General features: G+C 42.8%; 1 protein-coding gene across 1 annotated transcript in view; it reads right to left on the minus strand.

Moving 5' to 3' along the window:
• The window catches only part of TBC1D4 (TBC1 domain family member 4), a 220,356-nt gene extending 201,207 nt beyond the window's left edge, over positions 1–19,149 (minus strand). The window contains exon 1 of the mRNA XM_028149057.2: positions 18,184–19,149. Coding sequence (XP_028004858.2) covers positions 18,184–18,681 — 498 coding nt within the window. The 5' untranslated portion in view covers positions 18,682–19,149. The remainder of the gene's footprint in view (positions 1–18,183) is intronic.
• Positions 19,150–21,543: the final 2,394 nt, after the last annotated feature.

Genomic DNA, 21,543 nt, shown 5'->3' on the forward strand with positions numbered 1-21,543 from the left:
TTAAGACACATGTAAGATTTTCTTAGGAAAAGAGAGTTGGGGAATCGATCTACTACTCAACCCAATCCGGAGTAAGTCTCTTACGGCACCACAATCGTTTTCTTCATAGCCCTTATCCCAGTCTGACATTGGATTATGTGTGGATTTGTAGCTAACATTTATAGAGCACTTATTATATGGCACTATTCTAAATGCTTCCTGTGAATGGGCTCACTTAATCCTCAGAACAATCCTATCATCCCCATATTACAGATGAGGAGAGCAAGGTACCGAGAGGTGCCGCTTGCCCAGGGCCATGGAGCCCATACCGGTAGGGCTTTGAGTCCCAACCACCAGCCCCCAGAGCCCAGGCTCTCAGCTACTGCCGGGCATGGTTCTTCTCCTTAGTTCTTCCTCACTCCTCCACAAAACTACGAGATAGATGAAGCAGGGAATGCATTTATTTTATATACTATTCCATATTAATGTCTAATGTTGTACACCAGACACATAAAAAAACATTCAATTCACCTAATATCTGAACAAATTAATAGATGGTTGAAGATATAAGTGAATGAATGAGGTAATGAACAAAGGAACAACTTGGAAAACCATGATCCAGATTCACAGATTTTTCATGTTATGGAGGAATGGGACCACAGCTTCCATTTCCTGTGTCTGGCTCCTCTCCCTGGAGGTCCGTTATCTCTGTTCTACATGGTACACCTAAGTAGTCTTTTCTCCTTTGCAAAGCCACTGAACAGCAAATGAAGATTCAAGCAGGAGTCACTCGCTTCTTTTAAGACAGATGATACGTGAACATGTTCAAAACATAGAATGACATGAGTTAAGAATGAGATTTTCTTGCATTTACCTTACCTGCATTCAACAAATGAACATTTTGTTCATTGAGAGTAAGAACCCAAAACTGAAAACATACACTAAGCCCTGTGCAGGTACTGAGGAAATTTAACAAATATTTTTTAAATCAACAAATTTTAGAAAACTAATCAGCTCAAAGTATCCACTTGATTTATGGAGATCTAAGTATAGGCAAAGTGCTTGTTGTAATTCTCTTTCACGGTGGTACAAGGACTTCTAAAAATAAATCATCTGGAAAATGTAAGTAGATAACAGAAAATTACAGGGCACAGATACGTTTGTTCCCACTGTCGATGTCCAGAATTAATTCTGCTCTCAAAAGAAAAATCACAGCAAAATCACAGCCAACAACATTTCCAGAGAAGCTATTAATTGGTAGAATCACAAATACACAAAAGCTATTAACCTAACTGGTTCCTCAGGGTAATGTAAACAGAGTAACAAACCCAATGCTAACAGACATCAACTCCCATACTCAATGTGAACATTACAGCTTGTTTCTCTGCAGAAGTGACTGCCAGGTTTATCCTCCACTCCAGGAGCCAAGGAAAACAACCATTTTTAAATGGGCAGATGTGTTATGAAACTATTTACATGTTTGCCTTTTGCCTTAATAACAGCTATATTTGCTGTTTTGAACAATTCAGCATCAGCAATATCTGTCTTCAGGCCAAGCTTACTAATGGAAAGGAGGTTTTCAAAGATCATTTCAATCATTAATAAAGAACAATGACAAAACAGAGCAGCTCTTTCAGAAAACACACCCTGCTCCATCAATGGAGCAAAAGGTATTCTCCCACCCTGTGGAAGGGACCAAACACTGAAGAAACGTGGAGATGCTGGTAGGTACACAAATTATACCGGAAAGCAATGAAGGAATGAGGAGAAAATGCCCTTTCTAAGGGGGAGAGGAAGAAACAGGGGGCCTGTATTCATAAAGGCAAATGACTGTGGCACTTTTTTATTTTTCCTGGGAAAATAGAGTCTTCTTTCCTTGAGTGCGTACTCTTTAAAGTAGAGCCCCGACCCAGGGGAATACTGTACTGCAGAGTGTGAATACCATCCTACGTGTGGCTTCCTGCTTCACGCCCCCGTGGCCACTGAACATTATAATCAACCTATTAACTGTTCTTATTCTAAACATCAGATAAAATGAATACAAGGGAAGTAATTACTCTGTCACAGGACATGCTGTTTAAGCAAACAAAAAAAATCCAGAATACAAATCTTACATCTTATTATCCATCAACAGCTCACTGTGGACGTTGGCCACAGCTGTTTTCTTTCCCATCCCTGGTCTCATCCTGTATTCGTTCATTTGTTTACTTTTTCTTTCTTTTTTTTTAGCAGGAAGACATCTAATTTTATTTAGTATGTCTATATATTGTTTCCATATTTTATGTGTACTACGTTAGTGATTCTTTTTTTTTTAAGTTTCCCAGGTAATCCAGGTGATCTTTGTGTTTGAGAAGTACTGGCCTAAAGGAGAAGTCCAAGGCAGACTTGAGGATGCAGGGAAACTCGCTGGAATACTTTTCTCAAGACTGACCTCCTGCCTTCTTTTTTAAAATCATTTTTTATTTTCAATTACAGTTGACATACATTATATTAGTTTCAGGTGTACATCCCAGTGATTAGACATTATAAAACTTACTAAAAGATTATCCCAAAAAAATCGCATATCCATCTGACACAGTACTTAGTTATTAGAATTGACTATATCCCCTATGCTGTACTTTCCACCCCCATGACTACACTATAAATATTAATTTGTCCTTGTATATCCCTTCACCTTTTCCACCCATTTCCCCAAACCCCCTCCCATCTGGCAACCGTCAAAGTGTTTCTGTAACTATGAGTCTGTTTCTATTCTGCTTGTTCGTTTATTCGATTTTTAGATTCAATTGTTGATAGGTATGTATTTATTGCCACTTTATTGTTCATATTTTTATCTCGTTTTTCTTCTGTTTCTGAAAGAAGACCCATCATTTCATGCACCTCTGGTTTGGTGGTCATGAATTCTTTTAGCTTTTAGTCTGTGAAGCTCTTTATCTGACCTTCAATTCTAAATGACAGCTTTGCTGAGTAGAGTAATCTTGGTTGTAGGTCCTTATTATTAATTACTTTGAATATTTCCTGCCACTCCCTCTGGCCTGCAAAGTTTCTGTTGAGAAATCAGCTGACAGTCATACGAGAGCTCCCTTCTAGGTAACTGTTTTTCTCTTGCTGTTTCTATGAGTCTCTCTTTGTTTTTAATCTTTGGCATTTTAATTATGATGTGTCTTGGTGTGGGCCTCTTTGGAATCATTTTGTTGAGGACTCTCTGTGCTTCCTGGACTTGTATGTCTATTTCTTCCATCAAGTAATGGATGTTTTCTGTACTTATTTTTTCAAATACATTTTCAATTTCTTGCATCCTCCCTTCTCCTTCCGGCACCCCCACGATGCCAATGTTGGTATGCTTAAAGTTGTCCCAGAGGTTTCTTACACTATCTTTATATTTTTGGATTCTTTCTTCTTTTTGCTGTTCTGATTGGGTGTTTTTGCATCCTCATATTCCAAATCACTGATTTAATTATGAGCAACTTCTACTCTACTGTTGATTACCTGTAAATGATTCTTCATTTAAGTTCATGTATCCTTCATTTATGACTGGTTCTTTTTTATGGTTCCTAAATATTTTTCAAGCTGTTGAAGTTATCACTAAGTTCCTTGATATGCTCAGTAGTTCCTTGAGCATCCTTATAACCATTGTTTTAAACTCTGTATCTGGTAGTTTGCTTGCCTTCATTTCATTTAGGTGGGGTTTTTTTCTGGATATTTCTCCTGTTCTTTCATTTACAACGTATTTCTTTGTTTTTGCATTTTGGCTGCTTCCCTGTGTTTGTTTCTATGTATACATAAAGCTGTTTTGTCTCCCGGACTGGGGAGAGTGGCCTTGTGTGGTAGGTGTCCTATAGGTCACAATGATGCAGCCTCCCCAGTCACCTGAGCTGGATGCTCCAGGTGTGCCCCTGTATGGGCTGTGTGCACTGTCCTGTTGTAGTTGAGCCTTGGTTGCTGTTGGCAACACAGGGAAGAACTGATCCCCAGGCCAATTGGCAGTGAGGACCACTTTTGACTACAGCTGAAGAGCTTCTGTGCAGATGTCAACCCTACAGAGCAGGACTTGCTTCAGTGGGGCTTTGGTGCTTACCAAATTCACCCCTTGAGTTTGTGACTCATGGAGGTGGTAGGGTTGTAATCCAATGTGGTCTGAAGCTATCCACCAGGTGCACTGGCTCTGAGGCCTCCAAGGAGGTACAAAGTCAGCCACTGCCTGTGCCCTGCCTAAGGCCACCGGGCACGAGCTAATGGGCAATCTGCAGATGGCTTCTACTTGTGATGGGCTTGATGGTGCCCATAAGAGACCAAACTGTAAACCAAGGTAAGCTGCCACTGGTGCTGGGCCTGGGACCATTTAGTGAAAGGTACAGAGCACACTGAGGCCAGTTGCTACTTGTTTGAGAGATTTTAGAAAAGTCAGAAGCATGAACCAAGTAAGGCCAGTTGTATGAAAAAGGCTTGGATGAGTCCACAGTTGGGTGGGGTGGGGTGGGTCTCAGGGAATCACCAGAATGGGATGAACAGTGTAAGCAAGGCTGACAAAGACTCAGATATGGCACCTGCGTGTGACCGCTATGGTGAGGAAGGCTTAGCAAAGGAACAATGGCCTCTCCCAGCACTTTGGGAGAAAGCTGCTCCCTCAACCCCAGATCTTGCCCTGATGCTAAATAAGGCTAGATTTAGTTCTTCCCTGTATGTGCCTTGTTCCTTTCGAACTGCGGCCCCACTGCTGGAGCTCAGAGGGAGCAAGTCCATGTGTGGGCCCTTTTGGAGGAACTGCCTGGGACTCCAGCAGCCTTTGTTTTTCTCAGACTCAATCACCACTGGTTTTTACAGCCCAAAGTTATGCGGACTTCTCTTCCCAGCACTGGAACCCTGGGCTGAGGGGTCTGGTGTTAGGGTGGGACCCCTCACCTCTCAGAGGGAGACCCCTGCAGTTAAGATATCCCTCCCCATTAAAAACTGCCACACATGTGTGGGACCAGCCTGTTCAGTGTCTCTGTCCCTCCTACCAGTTTTGATGGGGCTTTTTCTTTAATTCCCTATTTGTAGGACTTCCATTCAGCTAGATTTCAGGCAGTTCTGAAAGATGGTTATTCTGAATATTAGTTGTATTTTTTATGTGGTTCTGGAAAGATTCTAGTACTGCATTTACTTATGCCACCATCTCACCAGAAGTCCATTTACCATTTTGATTAAAGAAAAAATATTTGAAACACCTTTTGGGTCCTCCCTACCCTTTTTGGGATAAGACTTAAAACTCAGGGCCTAAGAAAATAGTCAATTTTAGACTTTGGAGTAAAAACTTACAAATCCATTCAAAGCATTGAGTAAATATCTTAAATCGCCTTCCAAATGAGATCATTACCCACTGAGAAGCCAAAATAACTGAGCTGAACTGAAACTGAAAAATAATCCAAGTATTGCAAGGACATCATTCTTGCTGATCATCTTCCAGATGCCCAAAGGTTCAGTTCACATTATTCAATGAAAATGTGACAGAGACATCTGTACCATGTGGACAGCATCAATAAATTTCATGTGTTTTGATGGGGCAAGAAAAAATCCATCTCAAATTAGCCTACTAATTTTTTCAGAAACTACATAACTTATTTATTAAAAACACCTGCCCTATAAAACCATTTAATATTATAAGCAGTATGATGTCTCTAAAATTATAAATATTCATAACAAAAAAGGAATAATATAGTACAAATAATACAACCAATATTTGTTAAAGTTAATGATAACTAAAGGCAACAAATATGGGAACATATGTGTATCCTTGCCCGTAAACTTTAAACTCTGCCTGTGGATTTAAATTCCTTGAGGGCAGGGACTAATTCTTACTCAACTTAATTTTTTTTTTTTAATCATCATGGGAGGACATGCTTAGAGAGAGGAAGGGGAAGAAAGAGAGAGACAGAGACAGAGACAGACAGAGAGAAAGAAACATCAATCGGTTGCCTTCCATACATGCCCTGTCCAGGATCAAACCCACAATCCAGGTATGTGCCCTGACTGGGAATCGAACCAGCTACCTTTCCGTGCACAGGGCGATGGGCACTCAACAAACTGAGCCACTTTGGCTGGGTTCACCTTAATTTTAATTTGTTCAAATGATTCCTTGCTATTAAACTGGGTCCTGGGCATACAACTGTGAACAGAGCTTTACATTCTAGAGATGGTGACAGTAACCCCAGAAAGTGTTAAAAATTTTAATTTTAAATGTTTAAGGGACAAAAGGAAAACAAATATAGAGCTGGGAGAGAAGTGCAAAACTGGGATACCTAGCTAGTTTATTAGATAGAGGGTCATTGGAGGCCAATCTGAGAAAGTGACATTTATGAGTTAAGCAAAGAACTGAAACCTGAGAAAAAGCTGATCTAGCAGAGAATAGGAACCAGGCCCAACCCGGTTTGGCTCAGTGGATAGAGCATCAGCCTACAGACTGAAGGGTCCCAGGTTCAATTTCAGTCAAGGGCACGTACCTCGGTTGCAGGCTGGATCCCCAGCCCTAGTCCGGGCATGTGCAGGAGGCAACCAATTGACGTGCCTCTCTCACATCAGTGTTTCTCTCTGTCTCTCCCCCTCCCTTCCACTCTCTCTAAAAATCAATGGAAAAATATCCTCGAGTGAGTATTAACAAAAAACAAAACAAACAAAAAAAGGAATGGGAACCACACACGCAAAGGCTTTGAAGTAATCTAAGAGTTGGGCTTCTTTAAACATGGCTAAAACATAGAGAGCATGCTAGAGAGAAGCAGTCTAAGATGAGACTGGAGATACTAAAGGGGTGGAGTCATAGAGGATCAGGTGAGAAGGAAATTGCCTATTTGAGTGCAAAGAAAAACTGATCTGCTTTGAATTTTACAACCCCCACTCCTACTGCTCCATGGGAGAAGGGATTGATAGTAGGACAAGAGGAGAGCAGAGGGAATAGTTGAGAGGAGTCTAATAATCCCAGCAAGAGATGATGCGGCTGCACTGGTCATAGAGAGATGTGGACATACTAAAACTAAGTTTTGGAGGCAGAATCGACATGACTTCCCTCCAGGACCAAAAAGGTAGGACTCAAATATAATTCCTAGGTTACCTGAATCAGCAACTATATATTCAAGTGCAGGTGTCAAATAAGCATTTAGATACTGAAAAAAAGCTGAAACTCAACCGAGAGGGCTAGGCTATAGAGATTAATTTAAGAACCATCAATAAAATTCACAAAGTAGGTTTTAAAACGTGCATGGGTTTGGGAAACCCAGATCTTCTACTTGCTAATTTGTGTCCTTATGGAAATTAAAGCTTTCTCACCTATAAAAAAAAAAGGGGGGGGTCCTATTTTTAATTGGATTGTCCAGAGGAGAGGCCAGCAAACTTTTTCTGTAAAGGGCTAGATAATAAGGACTTGGGGCTTGGCGGCCATAGGGTCTCAGTCAAAATAGTCACTTCTACCATAGTAGCATGAAAAGAGCCAGAGACAATATCCAAACAGATGAGTGGGCTTGTGTTCAAATAAAACTGTTGTTGTTGTTGTTTTTAAAGGACACAGTTTGCCAACCCCTATGTTTAGAGCAGTGGTTCTCCAAGTATGGTCCTGGACCAGCAGCCTCAGGGTCACCTGGGAATTGTTAGAAATGCAAATTCTGGACCTCACCCCAGACTTACTGAGTCAGACACTGTGGGGGTGGTCCAGCAGTCAGTATTATAACAAAAGCTCTACGTGATGCGTGCTAAAGTTTGAGACCCTCTTGTCAAGTAAATAAAGTATATAATAATCTTCTTAAGAGTATTATTATTATGAATGCATATCTATTATTATTATTAACCTGACTCCTAGAAGTTTACAATTTAATTCCAAAGACAGAATCAAATGCTGGATACCTATGGTGTGTCAATCAACAGAGAGACAGCAAACTCTTGTTAAACTATGAGGTACACTTACATAAGAACACTTGAGAAATTACGTGAAATTGAACTACACCAGTCTAACAAATGGTGAAGCTGAACTCTGGTGTATCTTTTATGTAATAGTGTAGTAAAGGCAGGGAAGTAAAGGATGAAAGTCTATTTGTAAACTTTATAACAACTTTTGTTTAGAATAAAAAAATATTAGGAGATGTATTTAAGAAACAGATACAACCATGAATCTGGATATATTTTATTGAACCATAAAGTATATAAATACTACAAAGTATTACAAAGTAGAAACGATTAAAGTGTATTTATTGTGATGTAAAAGTATATCATGTACTATGAAGTATAAAATATAAAAATAATGCATCTTACCATAATTATACAATATATACAATAAAGCAAGGGACACTGGCACCATGTTGTACAACCTTAATTACCTTGGGTTGAAGAGAAAGGAATATTGAAATTTTAAGGCTAGCTAGATAAAGCCCAGTGACCTGATGGTCTGATGTATGGCTTTGTAGGAGCTCAAGCCGAAACAAATGATTCCCTCCCCGCATAAACGCCACAGGGTCCACAGTAACTCAGCGTGCTGAACCTGTGCTATGTATAGCATCCAGTGCCATAGTAATGTGTTTAGAAAATAACATCTTTCATCATATTGAATTTAGGCTGTTAGTATAAAACAAATGTTACTGGTTTTATACTTGTGTTTGTGGGTATTTTGTAAATTGGTTTTGGTTTTAGAGTTGTTTAAAAGCTAGAGCTATAAGTATATAAAGTTTATATCTACATTTTTGTGAACATACTTAAAGTAATAATAAAATAATTATGTTAACACTAGTAGCCCATTTGCAGGAAAAATCCTGCAAGCGGCCGCTGTGGCCGCATGCGCTGCCGCTGCCGCTGCCGCCGCTGTTGCGGCCGCCGCGCCTGCACCCGCGCACCGCTGCCACCCGCCCCGCTCCACCCCACTCCGCCCTGCCCCGCCCCGCCCCACCCGGGCTTTCCCTCTGGCAGCCATCTTGCTTTCCGCTTTTCCTCCGTCTTCCTTCTAAGTTGTCTTCAGTCTTCACTCCTCCCTCCCTCAGCGTATGCAAATTAACCGCCATCTCTGTTGGGTAATTTGCATACTCACCCTGATTGGCTGGTGGGCGTGGCTTTGGATGGTGGGCATGGCTTGGGCATAGTGAAGGTGCTGTCAATTTGCATATTACTATTTTATTAGGTAGGCTCTTAATTTACATTTAAAAGGATTCTGAACAACCATAAGTTTGGAAACCTCTGAGTTTAGACTTTCAGATGTTATTTATTATGTCCCTGGTACTCTATGATTAGATGACAGAAGGGGAAAAAATATGGGATTAAAATTTTGGTTGTTTAATTTCAGATAACCTTGATACATGTTTTTGCAATCCCACCAAAAAGTATATCAGAGTTATTATTTTTTTTAAGTTACTGATCTATTCCAAGTTTCATTTCTTATAAGTGGTTGGGATGGAAGGATTTCCAAGTAATGGGATCTTCCTGGCTAAATATAGAACCTAAATACGCTGCTCTAGTTCTTGTATTTTGTGGATGCCCTTAACCAGTTGAATAGTCTTTACTTTGAAACTGCTGTGGATTTTTACACAAATTTCAAAAAATTCTCCAATTTTAAAATCATAGAACATTGTACTATCAGTATTATGTAACTTGTTAGTAATTTGTTATCAATTCAAATTCTAAGTCAGTGTCTCTGGTTGGGCAAATCAAGTAGTCTTGTATCTCACAATTGTATCTTCATACACATTTTCAGTAATAAATAATATAATCTGAAGAAATACATTTATGGCTTAGGCCTTTTACAAACCAATAAACAAATCTGTTTTTAGGCCCCAGATGGTTCCCAGCTTCTTCAATTCACCTCTTGCTCTGGTGTTAGCTGTTTAATTCTCTTTAGCTGGGCAGTCCAAGCGTTTTTCCTGAGTTTACCAGAAATTAACTGATTGTCTTGGTTCTCCAAATATTTCCTCCCCTTAAGAATCTAGTAGCATGTTCTTTATGCCTGCTGGGATACTTCATTACTCTGTGTTGGACAGCCCTGATTCTGTTGCTCACTTTGAAGATCACCGAATGCTTGTCGCCTATCTCTTTAAATATTGTGCACTGCCTGGTGGGTTGAATTTCTTTCCAGTTATGAAAGGTGGTCTTCCCTCTTCTGTGAGATGGTTTGTTCCTGTCCCTTCCTGTTGGCTCCTTGCAAGGCTGTTAACCATTGTGCACTGCTTTTATTTTAGTTTTCATATAGATTTTTGCAAAGGCCTGTTGGCATGTATGGTGGTTGTGCCCTCTATATTCATCCATAATTCTTTTTTTAATTAAATTTATTGGGGTGACATTGGCTAATAAGATCATATAGCTTTTAAGTGTGTACATTACTATGATACAAGATCTGTATATCGCATTGTGTGCCCACCACTCACAGTCAAATCATTTAATATCTAATCACCTTTTATCTAATTTGAAGCAGGCTCAGATTTCTGTCCAAAGTTTTAATAACAATATTAAAGCAATATGAAAATGGATGATATTGTATTCTATTTCTTGACAGGCTTTTATATTTTAAATTCCCTCATTGATCCTAAACATTTTCCAATGATTTAGTAAAAGGTTAGCAGGTTAGCTTCACCAGCCTAACAAATCATATAGACTTTTTTCTTCCTATTAAAAGAAAAGTACATACTAGCATAACTACATCCAAGCATGCATTCAGCATTAATTGTTATTTTACAAAGTTAATATGCCTATTTAACTGTGGAGAATTTCAATATAAAAGTGGGAGAAAATACAAATACTCACTAATATACAGAATCTATAATACATGATCTCCTTATATATAGAATCTGAAAATGTCACACTCACAAATGCAGAGAGTAGAACAGTGGTTGCCAGGGACTGGCAGATGGGAAAATGGGGTGGTGTTGACCAAAGAACACCAACTTTCAGATATACAGAATAAATAAGTGCTGGATATCTAACGTACAGACAGCATGGTGACTACAGTTGATAATAATTCATTGTATACTTGAAATTTGCGAAAAGAGAAGATCTTAAGTTTCCTCACCACAAAAATGATAACCCTGTGAGGTGATGGACACGTTAATTCGTTTGATTGTGGTAATCATTTCATTTGATGCACATATCAAAAAATCACAGTGTACCCTAAAGTACACACAATTTTTATTTGTTAATTATACCTCAATAAAGCTGGAAAGAAATAGTGGGTGAAAGTGATAGCATAAAAGTTCATAACACTGACAACTAAAAACAATTATTCAACCACTGCATTCTAGCACAGCAGATAAGAGAACAGGCTTTAGAGTCTGTCTGCCTGGACTGGAATCTGCTTCTATTATTACAAGCTTTGTGTCCTTAAGGAAATAAGTTAACTTTTCTATACCAGTTATGTCATCTGTAAAACGGGAGAGAATCCTGGTGTACACTTTATACATGGTTGCTGTGAAGATAAAATGTGACGGCCTAGGAGATGCACCACGGGCACTGACATCACCCAGCAGGAGCTCAATAATGTTAACTTTTAGGGAAATGCATTGCAAAGCTCACACAGACATACTATGGTGTACAGCATTAGAGCAACAGGCCAAAGACATCCTTAGTCAATGCCTCCCAATGAGTTGGTAAATTTGTATTAATATTTTATGTAGACCATATTTCAAGCACAATCCTTTTCCTGGTCAATTATTCTGAACATACTAAATTATAATTAATCTGCCCCTCATTTTATATCTAAGTAACTGCATGTTGACTTGATTCAGACACGCTAACATGGCCCAAATGAAACAACCATCCAGATGATTTGACAAAACAAAGGCCCTGGGATTTATTTAAAAAAAAAAAAAAAAGGAATAAACAGAATAGTATGCAGTAATTTATTCAGCGTGGCCATTATCTTATTCACCAAAGTATTAAATCTTTATTTCTTTTTGCCTGATTTTCTTAACAGATAGTTTATCAAAAATGCTGAATATTGTTATTTTGTTAAATGCAAATAAATAAAGCTTTGATTTTTGCAAAAACTCATCTTAATGTAACATTAGGATATATTCCCCAAAAAAATTGTTTAGTTCCTCTGCAAAACTTAGAACTTTGGCTTGAAAGGTAAAGTTTCCGTCCAACATATGAATAGCCTTATGATGCCTGGCAGAATAATGTCTATCAAGAGAAGAAGAGACGCAAAGCTACCAAGCAGAAAAAGAAGAGTTTCATTAAAATCTTCTGTAGTCAGATATTTTTCCTCTTCACACTCACCTTGAACTTTCAAGTCTGAGAATGATTGTAAAAATAACCAAAGGAACATTGTGGCCATATAATTAACCAACCACATGAACAACATCATCATTGACAGCCATGGTTCTAAATCTGCGGTCCCCAGGCCAGTAGTCTGAGCATCATCTGGGAAGTTGTTGGCATCGGATGCAGCGGTCTGTTTCAACAAGCCCTCCAGGCGATTCTGACACAGAACCAAGTTTGAGAGCCTCTGGTTTATGACACACAAGCCCTGATAACCAAGAGCCTCAATCTTCATTAAAACTCTCCTTCACAACTGGGACGCCCTGGCACACATTTCTACCTTCCCCAAGATATCACAGGCAAGATTCTGCCACAGAGCCAGAGCACATTAACCTCCACCTCAGATCAGCAGGAAGGGAGAGAACAAAAAAATGACTACATCAAACACAGGGAGAGGTCTACCTGTCCAGAATAGCAAACCACTCAGTAAGCAGAGGGAGAATTGTGGAAACTTCCACATTTCTATTTCTCTAGTTTCCTGACTAGTATATTCACAAAGCTACTGACCATCAACTATGAGAAAGAACTGAAAAATAACTTTTTTGAAATGCATCAATAAAAATTAAGTTGAAAATTGGTTACCTGAATAAAGCTCAGAAAATATGTCCTTAGAAGCTTCAAGAAATATATACATGTGCTCACTGGTTAGAGTGTCGGCCTGTGGACCAAGGAGTCATGGGTTCCATTCCCAGTCAAGGGCATGTACCTCGGTTGCAGGTTCCCCAGTCCCGGGTGGAGGCACATGCAAGACCCAACCAACCAATGTGTCTCTCTCATATGGATGCTTCTCTCTCTCTCTCTCTCTCTCTCTCTCTCTCTCTCTCTCTCTCTCTCCCTATCTCTCTCTCTCTCTCCCCCTCCCTCCCTCCCTCCCTTCTACTCTCTCTAGAAATCAATGGAAGGTGAACTGGCTCCAGACCTTCCTGATGGGTCATAGGCAACTTTTAAAAGTACATTAAAAAATCAATGAAAATTACAGAAATTAGCCTGGCCGGTGTGGCTCAGTGGTTGAGCATTGACATGAACCACGAGGTCAGGGTTTGACCCAGATCAGGGCACTGGTCAGGGCACTAATCAGGGCACATGCCCGGATGCCAGCTCGATCCCCTGTAGAGGGCATGCAGGAGGCAGCAAATTGATGATTTTCTCTCATTATTGATGTTTCTATCTCTCCCTCTCCCTTCCAATCTCTGAAATCCAATAACTGAAATCAATAAAAACATTTAAAAATTATAGCTATTATGTTTTTATCTTTTAAATGATTGTTCATGCTATAATTATGATATCTAATTTTCCTGCTAAGAGTCTCATGCAAATGATAATTAACTCTAACAATGTTTATAAACACTAACAACTCTTGCTTTTTATAATCTACTAGAGGCCCGGTGCACGAAATTTGTGCACGGGGGGGGGGTGGTCTCAGCCTGTGCGCTCTAGCAGTCTGGGAGCCCGCAGGGGATGTCCAACTGACAGCTTAGGCCCACTCCCCGTGGGGCAGTCAGACATCCTTAGTGCTGCCGCAGAGGCGAGAACGGCTCCCGCCATCACCACTGTGCTCACCAGCCGTGAGCCTGGCTCAGGGCTTCTGGCTGAGCTGCGCTTCCCCCTGTGGGAGCGCAATGACCACCAGGGGGCAGCTCCTGAGTTGAGCGTCTGCCCCCTGGTGGTCAGTGCACGTCATAGCGACTGGTCATTCTGCAGTTTGGTCAATTTGCATATTAGCCTTTTATTATATAGGATAATAATAAAAGCGTAATTTGCTAATTAGACCGGACAGCCGAATGACCTTCCTGACGTCCTTCTGGATGACCTTCAGGACAAAGCTGGGGCTACGAGGGCCGAGCCCCTTGCACGAATTTCATGCATTGGGCCTCTGGTATGGTAAAATACACATGATATAAAACAATTTCTGCTTCTTAGTAGGGAAATTGAGATAATGCTATACAGCCTCTTTCTGAAAATAGATAAAGACAAATATTTGAAAAATTTTAGTGACCCATTCTAGATCATAGGTAGAGAATTCTTGGATCCCCAACCAGTTTTACAACTCAATTTATGCCAGTGGAATTTTTTAAAGCAAGAAGAGGTAAGCACTTTTACTAGTTCAAATATCCAAGTTTTGCTGAAATACGCTAGGCTGACAATTCCCCTGTGCCAGACTGCACAGGCTTGAGTAAATGGGAACCAGACTGTGTTGGCATATATTTGATCTGGAACTGGCTGGTTTGCTCCCAACCCCCACCTGTCTTTGCACCTGGGAGAAACAGCTCTGTATTAGGCCATTCCCACTGAGGGCTCCTCCAGACACACATCCTTAAGTTGCCTATGACCTATCAGGAAGGTCTAGAGCCAGAGAGCACGTCACTACAGCAACTCCCCAAAACAAACCCACAGCTACTAACAGTGCTTCCATCTCTGAGGTCACATTCAGATCCACCCCCCAAAAAGATGTGTGAAAAGATATTCTGCAAAACCTCATTTTATATACAGAAACGTTTTATATACTTTGCCATTTAACTAGGGTCATCATTTGTCTCGGTTTACCCTCAACAATCTAGGTTTGTAGTTGTTATGCCTGTGTAATCATTAATAGTGCCTCCTTTCTTCTTGAAAACTGTCTCAGATTAAACAATAAATTATAGCCCTAGCCAGTTTGACTCAGCGGATAGCGTGGCCTGTGGACTGAAAGGTCCCAGGTTCGATTCCGGTCAAGGCACATGCCAGGTTGCGGGTTTGATCCCCAGTGTGGGACACGCAGGAGGCAGCCAATCAATGATTCTCTCTCATCACTGATGTTTCTATCTTTCTCTCCCTCTCCCTTCCTCTCTGAAATCAATAAAAATATATTTTTAAAAAGTAATTAAAAAACAATAAATTATATAGTCATCCGACAGGCAGGCCCATTTCAGAAAAGGGACAGGCATGCGGGAGAAACCAGAGGCAAGTTTATTTGGGGATGTTTGCAGACCCACTGCTCTAGGCTACCTTCCACACTTGTTCAGTGACTGAGGAAAAATACTTAGGAGAATCTCTTAACCATTATCTTGAAAGTCCAACTAAATTATTCTCCTCTTCAAATGTAGAACTCGGGAGGTAAAGCAAGCACGACTTTTTCCTTCTGATTTCAAGGGTGCCCAGACCACCCAGAGTCTACTCTATGAGGCATACTGCTGCATGGTAATAATGTGGCAAATCATCCCCTCAACAAGTGGTGAAGAATCATCTCTTACCGGAGTTTTACTTAATAGATGCTTCCCCAAAAATGTTTCTAATGTTCCCTACTATGAGAGTCATATGAAATGAATTCAGATACTCGAAAGGATACGTGGCAAACAGCACACAGTGTCTGATGACTGCACTTGTCCACTCAACAAATATTAATGCCAAAGACTGAAAGTGGCAGTCCTTAGATCTCTGAAGCCAACCCTCAGATGTGTTTTGTACGGCCCAGAGAGGATTCTTAAATGTTTAAGATAGGTGCTAATATTTTAAAATGTGGATGCAGCCGAAACCGGTTTGGCTCAGTGGATAGAGCGTCAGCCTGCGGACTGAAAGGTCCCAGGTTCGATTCCGGTCAAGGGCATGTACCTTGGTTGTGGGCACATCCCCAGTAGGGGGTGTGCAAGAGGCAGCTGATCGATGTTTCTCTCTCATCGATGTTTCTAACTCTCTATCTCTCTCCCTTCCTCTCTGTAAAAAATAAATAAAATATATATTAAAAAAATGTGGATGCATTCATCAAAATCCCAATTTCCACTTTATCTTGGGGCATCAGAAGCTCTGGCAGCACTGGGTTTGTAACCTGTTCGCTCGGTTTCTAACCGGAGCAGAATAGCACCTTAAGAAAGGACACCCACTACGTAGTCCTCCACAGTCCTCACTCAACCCTCTTCCCAGGCATTAGAGTTTATAACCCCTGATGTATGGTTGGAGACAACCCCTAGAGGGACAACATCTGGCCTTTCAAAATAGCAAACAGAAATTTATTTCTTTAGATAATTTATTCTCAACCGGTGTGCTGAAAGAATTCTTAAAGCATGCAGTACCTGACTATTAGGGCACTGACCTCTTTTCCCTTATATTGTCCAAAAAGAAAGACAACAGCCAACACAGCAATAGCTGTCCGGTGTGCATGAATCAAAAGTATACCTATTTTTTTTGTCAGATCGGCAAAAAATACGTATTTTTTGGTGTGCTGCAGAATTTTAGTAATTAGTTTATGTGTGCCATGAGACAAAAAAGGTGGAAAATCACTGCTTTAGATCAAAGATTCAACTGGGAAATAGCAATAAACAGAAAGTGTTATGTTTGTGTTTTTTATCAAAAAGACACATGGCTTCCACTGCTCCTACATGAACCGAAGGAGGACATGAGCCTAAATATATTATTATTATTTGTAAAGTAAAAAGCATGCTCAGCCTCTAACACCTAAATATATCATGAAGGTAAAATAAAAGGGGGTGTTTTGAATTGACTACCAATAAATACCAGAGGCACTCAGGCTGCACTCTAGTTTCACAATATAGGTGAAAGATTAAAAGTTTTTAACAAATAAGCATAAAATGCAAGTTATTTTAATCATGTTCAGTGTCTTAAAATAATCTGTAGTAAGATACCTTAACCATAAATATAACAGTGGTCACATAAGCTAAAATTGCTGTCTTCACTTTGGGAATTCTGTTACCAAACTACTTTATAAAGTGACTGATGAAACCTAAGACAATGAGCTTTTCTTTTCTTCAATTCAGCCTCAGGCTGTTTGTGAAAAATCTACTGGACAGACAGAACATCTTTCAATTACTGATACTAAAATAGTGAATTTTTTTAAAATTAAAGCCTTATTTATAGGCTATTTTCCTCATCTGACTATTCATTTCCCAGATGCCAGAGGAACAGCCACATGGTGCAAACTGAGACTTCGTTTATTTATATTTTGACAACACTGTTTTTCCAAAGGACCTAAAGTGCTATGCAAACATTAAATAACTACCTCTAGAAAAGCGTTTCCGGAGCTTCTGATGTGGTAAAAACCCTTCACACATTTGTAAAGCCCGTTCTCAAAGACACAATCACTATGGTAAAGTTTTGTTTAGATTACTCTCGCCAGTAGATGAAAACCGCGCTCGTTTTTGAGGAAGTGAAAATACACTATTTGGTAACAGGCACCTCGATTTAGTAAACTCTGGAGACGTTATCTCAGAAAACAGATTTCGACCTCTCCTGAGACACTGATTTTTTTTTTTTTAAACCACCCAAGGAGGTATTGATTCTGCCTCCAGTTAGCGTATAAAAACATTTTTAAACAAAACTCTTTCCACCCAACATCTAAACGCAGATTCGTCCTTGGCCAAGAATCTGACAATATCTAGTAACTTCTCCTAAGCCGAGGGCTCGGAATAGCCTCCCAGACGGAGACCCGCAGGTGCTTCTGTGACCGGGATGCGACCGTCCAAATGGGTCAAGGGGCAGAACTCCACCGAGACCAAGAGCGAGCGCGGGACCTCTCGAAACCCAACCCTCTCCTGCGTTCCCTCTTAAACACACACATGCACACACATGCACACACGCAAGGCGCTGGCCAGGCATGTCGTTATCTGCAGACACACTCCGGACACCGCGATCCTCCCTGCACGCGCGCTGCTCCCCGCATCCTCCCGGGGCACGCCCGCTCCTCCTCCGTCCTGGGACCACATTCAGATCCACCCCCAACTGCTTTCGCCTGCTTCAGAGCTCCGTCGGACCCCGCCCCCCCCCCGCCCCCAACACGCCCCGGAACGCTGGTTTCCTGACTCGGGGTCCGAGGAGCGCGACCAGCTGGCGCTCCAATGCGCCCCGTGCAGAGCGCGCACCGGCGGACGGATCCCCAAAGTAGGGAGCCGGCGCCGCCAGCCCCGCCGCGCTTCCCGCGGGCGCCGGACCCTCCCCCGCGCCCTCCAGCCGCCGCCTTGCCTGATTGGGGTCCGTGGCGCGGAAAACGTGGCAGGCCATCTGCGACTCGGGGTCCTCGGGCTGCGCCTTGATCAGGTAGGCAAAGTAGGTGAGGTCGTGGCTGTTGTGGATGAAACGCGAAATGTGCTGCGCCTTGTGCTCGAAGATGAACACCGCCGAGCTGGGCTGCGCGGCCGCGGGGCCCGGGCCCCCCGCCGCCCCGGCGCCAGGCGCGGGGACGCAGCGCAGAAAGGGCGCGCTGAGCACCAGGAGCACCTCGCGGGGTGCGGGCGCCCCGCAGCCGCCCGCCTCGGGCTTCTGGCTGCGCCGACGGATCTCGGCCATGAGCCAGGGCAACATGGGCAGCGTGGTCCTGCGGTCCAGGCACGACCCACCCACGTACCACAGCCGGAACACCTTGTCGCCCGGCTTCCCGGGGCCCGGCTGCGCGGGGGCGCTCGGCTCGGGCTCCAAGGGGTGCGGGAACGGCTCGTCCTGAAGGCAGCTGGGGGGCTCCATAACTCGCGCCTCACCCGGGCTCCGAGGCGGCAGGAGAGGCGCGCCGCGCCCCAAACTCCCACACCGAAGGCGCTGCCGAAACTGTGCCGACTGCCTCGCCGGGACCCCGCGCCCGCCTCGGGGCGACCCAGAACTCGGCGCGCAGCGGCCCTGCCCCAGGCGGCACTTTCCCGGGCGCCGCTCCGAGGTTCCGGCGGCGGGCACCTGGGGAGCTCCCGGCAGCTGGACTGGGAGGAGAGGGAGGGTTAGACCGTCATGCTCCCTTCTGCGGCTCGGGCCTGAGGGCCGGACTCGCCCCTTCCTCCGCCGCTGCTCTGCTCCGTCGGAGGACGACGCCGAGGGTCCCCCGCCGCCGCCGGCCGCCTCCTTCAGCGCCGCAGAGCCGCTGCGGCCGCCGCGCTCGCCCGGGGCCGGCTCGGGAGGCTGGGCGGGGAACGGGCTGTGGGCGGGAGCGGGTGTCTGGGGGCGGAGCTGACTCCTGCCAGGGTGACCGGCTGTCACCTGGAAGGTCGGGGCGGCTGGGCTTCGACGCGATCGGTCTTCCGAAAGGGCCGGCGAGAACTATTCGAATGGAAAACAACCAAAACAAAACGTGGCCTCGTGGGGGTCGCTCCTCCCCTGGTCGCCGCGGCCCAACTCGCCGCTCCTCCTCCAACTGTTCCCGTCCCTCCCTCGCGCCTTCTCCTTCCTTCCTTCCAGGCCGCTTCTTTAATGGGGCTGCTACCCCGCCTCCCGTCCTACGAAAGCGTAATTGTGAAGTCGCCCCGCCGCCTCTTCCTCTGGCCCCTGGCCCAGCCCGCCCCTCCAGTCCGCCCCTGGGGCCGCAGTCCTGCGCCTGGCGCGGGCGCTCCCCGGACCCACACGGGCCTCTCTCAGGTCGCCAGGATCTCTGCCCTCTTCTGGGCATCTCTACTGCCCCCTGGAAAGGGGGCCACTCTCCATGGGGCGCTGGGATTTCTTTTTTTCATTAATAGTATTTGCATGGTTTCAATCCCTTCTCAAGATTGCATAATTTCTGAATCTTGTTTCCTAATGTGAAAAATGCTCGTGTTTTAAATCATAATATCACAATAAAATATTGTAATTCTAACTTCTCATAAAAATATAACACTGTATAAGAAATATGAATCTTCCTAGCTCTTTATGCAGCCAGCTCCTTAAAATAAGGAAAAATCATGTTTTAGTCATTATATGTACTCAGTTCAGAGCTAGTGTAGAGACTGCTCACCCTTTAATATGTAGTGATATGTATTTCCAAGGACCTCAAGAAAATTTTAGGGATAATTTGGTCATTCTAATTTTAAAGAAGTATTTTTTATTCATTTTAGCAAATTGGACTCTTGTCTTCTCTTCGCTACTTCCCCTACTGAATTATAATTAAGAATTAGATAAGAGGTAAACAAAAATAAATGGGAAAGATACTAAAAATTCCCAACTTTTTCCAAAGTGCTTATAGAAAAAAGGAAAACCCAGGTTTCTTTCTCTCTCTCTCTCGCTCTCTCTCTCGCTCTCGCTCTCGCTCTCCCTCTTGCTCTCGCTCTTTAGTTCAATGTTAGTCTCAGCATCTATAAAACCCAGGGAATATTTTTTTATCCCATTTATGGAAGATCACTATAATCAACTGCCTTAATTCCTATGCTGAATTTATGGGTGCACCTGATAGCTCTCTTGTAAATAAGCATCTAAACTCTAAGATGGAGACATTCCTTGCTGAGTTTTAGTCATTTGGTTTAACACACCACCATAGGCCCAGGTCTTCGAAAAGTGGTGAAAAGTTCTTGGAATGTGGACTGAAACCTAATAGAACCCTACCAGAAACTCTCTCAGACAGACCCATTTCTCTAGGCCACATATCTGAGATCTAAAAAGAAAGAAAAAAAAAACAAGGATCTGAGAAAAGCATGAGTGTCTTGTAGGTTCTACCAAATCAACCAGCTTTGCAGCCAGGACCGAATGGCTCCAGCAGGCCATTTCCTACTGATAAAAGAAAGGGAAGCAATAAACAGCTTTCACTTATTGACAAAAAAAAACAAAAACAGAAGACATTTCTTTTATTACATGACATCCTAAGTGTGATTGCTTCCTGCTCTGGAATGCCCTTTGCCCTTTCTTTGTAGGTTTTTTCGATGTTTCTCCTACAATGCATTAATGAATATTATTACTGTCTGCAAATATCTGATCCTCTCTGCCTCCTGATACATGGGAAGATTGCTCTTCCCTGCCCTCTGGAAGTTAGGCACAGTCATAAGACTTGTTTTGACAGTGAAATGTGAGCATGTGGCAGGAGAGTAAGAAGTTGGGGAAATTCCTTGACAAGTGGAATAAGGGAAACAGATAAAATAATTAAACAAGGCCAAACAAGCTGAGCAATTTACAGCCAGCTAATGAATCACAGGGTTTTATCTTCCCCAACCAAATACACTTAGGAGCAAATGGTTTATACATTCCAGACCAGCGGTCACCAACCTTTCAGACCTCACGGACCACCAGTGGTCTGCAGACCACCAGTTGGCGACTGCTGTTCTAGACCATCTGGGGCCAGATGGGCCTCTGTCCTGATCCCTCTTTGTTGAAGTTCTTGATGACATTCTTTGAAAATAAAACTAACCAGAAAATAGCCCCTGACCCCTCTGTATGCACATTTTGATGAATCAACATATTGAAGGAAATATCTGAAAGTCTACTAAATATTCTGTTAAGACCCTCCCCTAGGATTCTGGCTAGCCAAAGAAAGATAAAAAGCCTCAAGATAAAGGACACATAGCATGCTCTCGCTAGAGAACACCCACACCTTGTATCTCTGTTCTTTTTGTCTAAGGGACCTCACGAGACTTGCAACCAGGGGAGGAATGGGCAGTGGCA

The sequence above is a fragment of the Eptesicus fuscus genome, chromosome 8 (assembly GCF_027574615.1).
Source record: "Eptesicus fuscus isolate TK198812 chromosome 8, DD_ASM_mEF_20220401, whole genome shotgun sequence".
NCBI classification, from domain to species: Eukaryota; Metazoa; Chordata; class Mammalia; order Chiroptera; family Vespertilionidae; genus Eptesicus; species Eptesicus fuscus.